Source organism: Hipposideros armiger, unplaced genomic scaffold (genome assembly GCF_001890085.2).
Source record: "Hipposideros armiger isolate ML-2016 unplaced genomic scaffold, ASM189008v1 scaffold_64, whole genome shotgun sequence".
Taxonomy (NCBI): Eukaryota; Metazoa; Chordata; class Mammalia; order Chiroptera; family Hipposideridae; genus Hipposideros; species Hipposideros armiger.
In genome coordinates, this window is record NW_017731414.1 from 1696163 (window position 1) to 1705042 (window position 8880).

Sequence of the window (8880 nt, forward strand, 5' to 3'; positions counted from 1 at the left end):
CCCTCTACTGAAAAATGTTAACATCATACTCACTTGGAAGGAGAAAATTAAAGGAACTCCTTTATCACAGAGTACATATTGAGAGGTGCATCTAAAGCCTAGAAAGATTCAAATAATCCAGAAGGTAGGAGAGGGAGAATAGAGGACTAAAACTCAGAGACAATAGAAATAAAAATAGTAAAATGGTAGACTTAAATTCAGACATAGCATTAGTTAAGATGGCCAGAATCAATTAGTTTTCAAAGACCCATGCACCCCCTCCTCTCATGATGAACATTCTGGCTTCACCTGTTTGATGGTCTGAATATCTGACCCCCTGCCCAGTCTTCACCCCAGCCCCAAGATGGCTGGGCCCATTTAAAATGGGTGTCAGTGTGAAGTGAGTCATAACAGCAAATGGGCCTGAGGCCGGCTCCCTTGGAGGTGGGCACAGTCATTGTCCCCATATCACAGAGGAGGAACCTGAGGCCTGGAGAGTCCAACATACTATGTGTCTTACTTATTTATGTTGTTTCTGATTTGCCTCCCCCATTAAACTATGAGCTGCCTATGGGTGGGGATATTGTCTCTTTTGTTTGTTCGTGAATCCTCAGTGCCTAGAATAGTCCACACAGTAGGTGGTCAATAGATGTTTATGAATGAATGGATGGATGGGTGAATGAGATGGATGATGGACTGACTGGATGGATGGATGGATGGATGGATGGATGGATGGATGGATGGAGCCCAAGCTTCAGAACTTGGAGATGGCAGCTTCAGGGTCTGAATTGGTCCATCCTAGGGTTTGGGGTTTCATCAACCACAAGGTTCAGCCGTTTTGATTAATTCAATCAGAATGAGCAAACAAACAGATACGAGTGAGAGAAATGGGATTACAGGGTATGGGAAAGAGGAATAGGAGCCCCGGACACATAAACTGAGTGGCCGGCTCAGCAATTTTGAATAAGCCCCGCTGAACTTCAGGTTCTCTTTGCCACATGATCTAAGACCACTTTCCCAGGCTCCCAAGGAGATATGATAGACTCTCCAGGTTGGGTCCCCATGCAGACAAACCCATCATCAGGCCTTTAAAGGACTTTAGTACCCCTGTTCTGAGGCGCTGAGGAGCTGACCGCCCCCCCCCCAGACAGATCTGGAGGGCCCAGGGAGATTCTGAGGACACTGGGGGCCAGGGAAGAATGACCAGGTCTCCATGTACCCCCCACCAGCCCTACTCACCTGCCCCCGAAGCTGAACCCACCAGCCCGAATGGCCAGCCTTGGGGCCCTGGTGCCACAGTGGCTTTGTGACTCACAGCCAACTTCCAGCCAATCACCACTGGCTCCTGGGAGAAGATTCTAGAAGGCAAACTCAGGGGTAGCGGATCAGGACCCAGGTCAAAACTGTGGGTCATAGTGGCTGCTGTATTGCCTGCCCATTCTGAGCAGAAAGTTAGGGCTCTGAGCACAGAGGGGATCCCAAAATCTCTACCATGTGTCTGGAAGCAGCCTCAGTCTCTCATCCTTTGGGTATTTGCTGAGCACCTACTTTGGGCTGGGACCTGATCTGGGCCTGGGGACACAACTCAAGTAATTTAGGGGTGTGAAACTGCTAGGAAGGGACCAAAGCTGGGGTGGGATGGGCTGAGCTCCACAGGGAGAAGTTGGCTGTGGGAGAACTGGGGGAAGGGCATTCCAGGTGGAAGGCACAGTATAAGCAAAGGCCCTGAGGTGGCGACAGCTGGGCATAATGAGGGGACACGGAGGAGACTGATATGGCTGGAAGGGAAAGAGAAGAGGGTGGGGAGGGGTCACAGGTGGGGCCTTGGAGAGGAGTTCGGGAGTTTGGGTTTTATTGAGAAGGTGCCTGCAAGCCATGAAAGGGTTTAGAACAAAGGAGGTTCTGACTTACTTCTTAAAAGGCCAGACTCTATTTGTGTCTGAAAACTCCTTAGGGTGGGGCTGGGCCCAAGGCCCCTCGAGATTCACACACACACAGAGCCTGGCAAAAATGGGCTCTGACTCCGAGCCTCAGTCCTGGAGAGGGATGTGAGGCCACCATCCCTGGTCAATTCCTGGAGCTGGGCCTAGGCCTGGTGTGAATCACTGCTGGCAGGGCTGGGGCTGACACACACCTTGGCCTCAGCTCAGCAGGGTCCTGCCAAAGCCACAGCCTGGCCCAGAGGCCTCTGCCTGGCCTCCTCGGGGAGCCACTGGGGGGCGCCAGAGCAAGAGGCCAGCTGTGGGTTGGTCTCCAAAAAGATCTAGGCTTGATTAGTGCGTTGCAACTTTCAATCCTACTTCCCAAACCTCCTGGCAAGGAGCGGGGCTGGAGACTTAATTAACCGACAAAGGCTTATGATTTAATCAATTGTGCTTACACAATGGAACTTCTGGGGTTCAGAGAGCTTCCTGGTTGGTGAACACATGAAGATTCTCGGAGGGTGTCCACCTAGAGTGGGCTTGGAAATTTTGTATCCAGTAGCTTGCCCTTGTGAATCTCTTCGATCTGGCTGTTCCTAAATTGTATCCTTTATAATAAACCAGTGATCTAGTAAGTATAGTGCTTTCCTAGGCTCTATGAGCTGTCCTAGCAAATTATTGAACCTGAGAAGGGGGTTGTAGAAACCCGCCATTAATAATAGCTGATTGGTCAGAAGTCCCAGGCAACCTGGGACTTGGGCTGACGTCTGCAGTGAGGGCAGTCTTGCAGGACTGAGCCCTTCACCTATGGGGTCTGTGCCAACTCCAGTTAGACTGTCAGAATTGAACTATAGAGCACCTGGTTGGTGTCTCAAGTTGGAGAATTGGTTGGTGTAGAGGAGAAAAAACCCACACATTTGGCATTAGAAGTGTGAGTAAACAGTTTGGGCAGATCTATCAACCTCTCTGGACCTCCCCTTCTCTATAGATGGGGGCTGCACAGGGCGCACTTGAGTGTTATCTCGTTGTTCATCCCCCAACCACTTCCAACTTCTGCCCTGGGAGATGTTACCTGCACATGAACACACCCATTTCATAGTTCTGGAGGTAGAGACCAGAGCCAGAAGACTTGGCTGATGTCACGAGTAGCTAATTGGCACCCGGTTGTGCCAATTAGTCTCCCAAAGAGCAAAGCTGCCCCCAAAACATGGCTCTTAAGTCTCCTGTGTCAAGACACCCCCATCTCAGCATCAGCCCCCTTCTCACTTCTGAGGCCCCTTCTGAAATGTCTACCTGAAGGTGTCACCAAGTGAGGTTATATGGTTAAAAACCAACCCCAAAGCAGCTCTTGAGACATCAAGAAGTAGGCAGCCAGGGTGACCTGGGGGAAGAGGGAAAGTGTAGACGGTGAGGGGCCCACTCTTTTGATGGCCAAGGGACTGTGGGCACATGGCATTCCTTCTTCGCACCTGTACATCAGGCACAACTCAGCTGTCTTCCCAAGCAGGGCTGGGTACATAGCATTCAACACAAGCCTACCAGCTCTACTTGCCCTGTGTCATGGGCTTCCAATGCTCATGGCCCCCCGAGGACCTCAAATAAGACAGAAGCCCAAGGCCCAGGGTATTTGGCCCACACAATAGCAAAATCCAGGTGAAGCCAGAAAGAGGGCAACCTGGCAGTCATGGATCTGGAAGTGAGAAAGTCAAGGTACAAATATCCCTGTATAGTCTCCTTAAAAGGCTGTGTCACCTCAAACCAGTCACTCAACGTCTCTCTGAACCTTCGTTTCCTCAAAATGGGAGAATAGGATGTTGGGGGGAAGGTGCTTTCCGAAGTACTTGGAAAATCCTGGACTCCCAGTCAGTTCCCTAAAAGGGAGGTTCCACAGAATGTACCCACACCTCCAGAGGCCGACTGCCTAGGTCAGATCCCACCTGGGCCACCTTCCTCCTGGGCCTGAGGCTGTTTCTTCACTCACCAATCAATAATAACACTGAGTATCTACTGTAAGCCAAGCACTGCTCCGTAAACAAAATTTCTTAATCCTCACAACTTTATGTAGCAGGTTTATGATTGTTCTGCCTATTTCACAGACACGGAAACACAAACCCAGAAGGATCAAGTTTCCGTCCTGCCTCGGGCTGGGGCTGTTCTCTTTCCATCTTGCAGTCACTCCTCCCCAAAAGCGGGACCCCTGCAGGCTCGATAGTTCCAAACGCTGGTTGGAGTCTCCAGCTTCCCCGCCCCGCCTGGACATCAGTCGGCCCCGCGCCCAGGCGCGCCTAGATGGCGCTCGCCGAGCACCAGATGTGCGGGGCGCCTCCCAGACGCCGGCTCCCTCTTCTGAGGGAGAAGGGACAGAGGCGAGGGGGGAAGGGAGCGGGCCAGGCCCCGCCCAGCCTATTAGGCCTCGACGAGGGAAGGAGGAGGCGGAGAGCCGAGCTGGCATAAGGAGACTTTACTGAAAACAGAAAACGGGGCGAACCAAAGATTACAAACAGGAATGTGGACTCGTAGCAAAACAAAACAGAAAGAAAAAAAAACCAAAAACAGAAAAAAGGGCGGGAGGAGGGGTGTCGGAAGGACGGAAGGGGGGGAGCGAGGAAAGGGGAGGATTTTTTCTTCTTCCCATTTCTTTAAAAAACCAACAGGAAAACACACACGCACACAACCAACGTTTGTTCCCGAGTAGAAACATAAATAGGGCAGAATCGAACACTGTTCTCTCTTCCAAATGCAAAAAAAAAAAAAAAAGTAAAAGAAAAGGCAACGCAGGGCTTGAGGCTGCGCCCCCTCGGAGCCCCCTTCGGCGGCGGTGCGTACAAAGGAGCGGCCGAGCGCATAAATTTGTGCAACACAGGGTGGCCGCGCGCGGAAAACAGAGGCAGCGCAAGGGCGGGGGGGTCATGCGCTTGCCCCCCGGGAGCAGGGGGTCCAGCTTGTCGAGTCTGAGGCGCCCTCTCCGAGTCCTGGCACTATCCAGGGGGCGTCCCCGGGGCCGCGCCCTCTCCGAGTCCGGGGCACCCACGTCCGTCCCCCCCCCGCCGCAAGCCCGCCTCTCGGGAGGGGGGGCCGCGCATGCGCCCCGCGCGCAGGCTCAGTACGCGGGCACCTGGTGCTGGGGCAGCAGCTGGCAGCCGCTGTTGACGTGGCTGAGGACCTTCTGCTTGAGCTGCGCCACCTGCTCGCGCAGCAGGCTCGCCGTGGACGCCAGCTCCGTGTTCTGGCTCTTGAGCGTCTTCACTTTCTCCTCGAGGCGCGAGATGCGCTCCAGCTTGCGCTTGCGGCACTTGGAAGCAGCTATGCGGTTGCGCAGCCGCTTGCGCTCTGCCTTGATGCGCTCTTGCGTGTCCATGTCTATAGGCGACAGCGGCGGGCTCTCGCCGAAGCTCGGCACGTCGGGCACCGTCTGCGGCTCATCCTTGAGCGCAGCCAGGCGCGGCGGCCCCAGTGCGCCCGGGGGCGGCGGCGGGAAGGGAACGGGCTCGGCGGCGAAGGCAACCGTCGCAGCGCCCCCTGCGCTCCCGGTGCCGCCCGCGTAGCTGCTCAGGTTCGCGTAGACGGGCGCCTCGGGCGTGGCCGCCGCCGGGGCCAGCTCGCCGGGAGGCGCGGCGCCCGCGGCCGTGCCCGAGGGTCCCCCAGCCGAGGCAGCAGCGGAGGCCGCACCCGCACCCAGCTGGTTCTGCTTGTGCAAATCCTCCAGGGCCTTTACAAAGCCTTCGGCGAACTCCTGCTCTTCGCTAGCCGCCACCTTGGGGTAGAGGAACTGCGTGCTCGTCGGCGTAGTGGTGACCAGCCCGTTGGACTGGATGATGAGGCGCTCGAGTTCGGGCGAGGCGAGCTTGAGCAGCCCCAGGTCCGGCGATGCGAGCAGGCCGTCGGGGGGCGCCGCCCCCGGGGCACCGTCCGTACGCAGGGGGGCTGGGGGCGGTGCGGCTGCGGGCTTGAGCGCCGCCGCCACCTGCTCGCTCAGGCTCAGCGTCAGCGCGTCCTTCTTCATCATGCTGCCGGCCGCTGCCGTCGGGGGCGCCCCGGGGAACAGGCGACCCGGGGACGCGAAGCTGCCACCACCGCCACTGCCACTGACGCCGCCGCCCAGGCCGCTTAGCGCCTCATCGCCGTAGAAGGGTGTTTCCATCCTCCGCCTCCCCCGCCGCGCCGGCCCGGGGGGGAGGGGAGTGGCCGCGGCCTCCCGAAGGGCCCGCGCCCCCCCCCGTACGCTCGGCCCTACGCCCGCCCCGGCCGCGGCCGCTGCGCCCGGCCCTCCGCTGGCGGCGGCTCCTGCGCCGCGTAGCCCGCGCGCCCTCTTATAGCCTCGGCCCGACGCGATGAGCTCACTGGCCCCGCTCGCCATTGGGTGCGGGTGACGTCGCTCATTTACATGGAGGGGCGGGGCCAAGCCACCGACGCCCCCCCAGCTGCTGTTACCTCGGTGACGCGCGGTAAACGGCACAACAGCGCGCAGCCTTGTGGGTTGACGTCATGGGGGCGGGCCGCGCTCAGGGGCCGGGTCACCCCAGCCTCCCGAGAGTTGGGTACGACTAAGGCCTCCAGCGCCGCCTCCCGCCAAGGCACGTCCCGGGTGGCGTGATGGGCCCGGCCACCAGGCGCCCGCCCCAAGGCTCCGCCCTCCGTCCGCGCGTGGGGCCCGGCGGGCAGACCGGCCCCCACGAACTGGGGCGGGTGGATGGGCCCGGATGGATAAATAACTCCCTGGCGCCTACCGCTTCACTGCGCCGACGGTGCCTCCCTCAGCGCGCCTAGGCCAGGCTTTGTGCGCTCTAGGAGCCGAAGGCTTGGGGGAACGGTGCCTTGTGGTTACCTGGGGGTGTGGACCATGTCTACCTTCATCCACCCCCACCCGAATGTCCAGTGGTGTGTTTGCCCCCAGAAAGACGGGGGAGGGGAGAAGAGGGCTGCCAGAAGTTACTGGGAGCGTTTTGATCCTGATACTTTTCACAGGGTGCGGTCTAAAGCTCCTGACTTTACTGACGCGAAACTGAGGCTGGGCGAGTGACCTTTACGCGGTGCCAGGGCTGTGACAAGGCCTGAGCTCTTATCCACCCAGTAGAACCCGACGTCCATGCCTCCGGGCAGCTGCCTACTTTTTAACTCTGCCAGGGCCTGCTGTGGGTCCCCCGGTGAGGGTGCTCAACTCTAGGCACCCTCCCCCACCCCCGCAGTTTCTTCCTTAGCCCCTGGTTGGGCTGTTAAGGCAGGAATACCAGCTAGTAATTATTACCTACTTATTACTATTATCGTGACTGTCAGGGCTTAATGGGCTGCCATAAAGGCCGGCTGGGGATGGGATGTGAGGGAGGAGGGAGGGGCCAATCGCCCTAACACTCCCAAGGGATCCTTGGGACATCCGGGTCTGACCAAAAGCCCCTGCACACATGGCTCCCACTACACTCAGGATGGAGCCCACTCCTCATGCAGGTATTGGAGGTCCCACCTCCTCCCCTGACACTCTGATCTTTCACCTCATCCTCTCTGAGCCTCGGCTTCTCAGCTCCTTGCTGCCCCAGGGCCTTTGCATTTGCTGTGCCCTCTGCCTGGTGATCCCTTGACCCAGTGCAAATGGGTGTCCTCAGAGAGGCCCCCTCCCACTCACTTTGTTCCCATTATATCCTTGGAACTATCCAGAATGATGGGGTGGATCATAAGTGCCCAGAAGGCAGGGAGCTTGTCTATCACGGGCTTGGTGGGTATTCAGCTCCCTGCACAGAGCCTAGCATACTGTGGATGTGGAGTGTTGAAGAAGAACACAGCCTGGCCCTGTTTCCTGTGGCTGTCTCTGGCCTCAGTCTGTGTGACTGCCTGTGGGCAAGAGCACCACCACCCCCTCCCAGCTCCCTTCCTCACCTGGCCCTGCCCCTAAATGGGCTCTGGAGCAAGAAGGCAATGAAGGAAGCTGTGGCCATGAGCAAGAGGCCTGGCCTGGTCTGACAGGCAGAGGGCTGGGTGTATGGGTGTGTGTCTGTGTACACACAATTGTCTATGTGTTCATGTGTGAAGCAGGATACCCATGTGTATATGTACGTGTCTGTTTGTGTGTCTCCAGGCACATGGGTCTCTGTACCCTGAAGACCTGTTCTCTTAAGTCCCAGCCTGGGCAAAGGGACCCCTGTGGAAGAGAGTACAGCCCCAGTCCTTAACCAGCCCTGCCCTGGGACCCCTCTCTCGGGTGAGATTGAAGGGAAGGGGGCCATGCTTTTCCCCAAGGCAAGAGGGTGGGTGGCAGCCTAGAGAGGCTCCACCTTGATCTTGGGCCTTAACGTTGATAGGTGGGTGAATGGTGAACTGTGGGCAGAGCCAGCATGAGCTGAAAGACTGACCAGCAGACAGGCCTTGGAAAATGGAGGCACAGGGAGGCCAAGGCAGGTTACCTCTCTGAATCTCAGTTTCCTCCCCATGAAAGTAGAGCAAATAATCCTACCTACCTCATGGAGTATTGTAATTTTTATTGGATTTGCAGAAATAATATGATCTCAATAAATGTTCTCTATCATAGTTTTACTTTATTATTATTCAGCCACACTTAACTGCAGTTCTTTGACCTGGAGTTCCCTCAGCCTGGAGTGTCTTTTTTTAGCCTTCAGGCAAACTCCTACTCATCCTTCAAAACCCACTTCCAATGTTTCCTCCTCTAAGAAGCCTTCCTTAACCATGCCCCTGGGGATTCCCCTAGACCCCCTCCAACTGGCTGAGCACTGTTCATCATTTGTGTCTGGCTCTATATGCCCCAGACAGGGAAGGGAAAGGTCCTTGGGGCTGGGTGGAAAGGACCTGTCTTGGCCTCTAAGTGTGGGACGCTGCCTTTGATAGACTTTGCCAGCTCCATTCTAAGGCCTGACCCCCTCAGGCTCTTCTGCTTGCACTTACTATTATTCCCTCTGACCCAATGCCCTTCCTTACCCTCTCCTTCCTCCTAGTGAGGGAGCCCTCTGGGACACCCTCATCCTGCGCCTCCATT

The 8880-nt window shown here is 56.9% G+C and overlaps 1 protein-coding gene across 1 annotated transcript; it reads right to left on the reverse strand.

The window, feature by feature from the left end:
• Positions 1 to 4347: 4347 nt before the first annotated feature.
• Positions 4348 to 8360, reverse strand: JUND (JunD proto-oncogene, AP-1 transcription factor subunit). The gene has a single exon (XM_019641876.1). It carries the CDS (start codon positions 6256 to 6258, stop codon positions 5002 to 5004), a length of 1257 nt encoding a protein of 418 aa, XP_019497421.1. The 5' UTR covers positions 6259 to 8360; the 3' UTR covers positions 4348 to 5001.
• Positions 8361 to 8880: the final 520 nt, after the last annotated feature.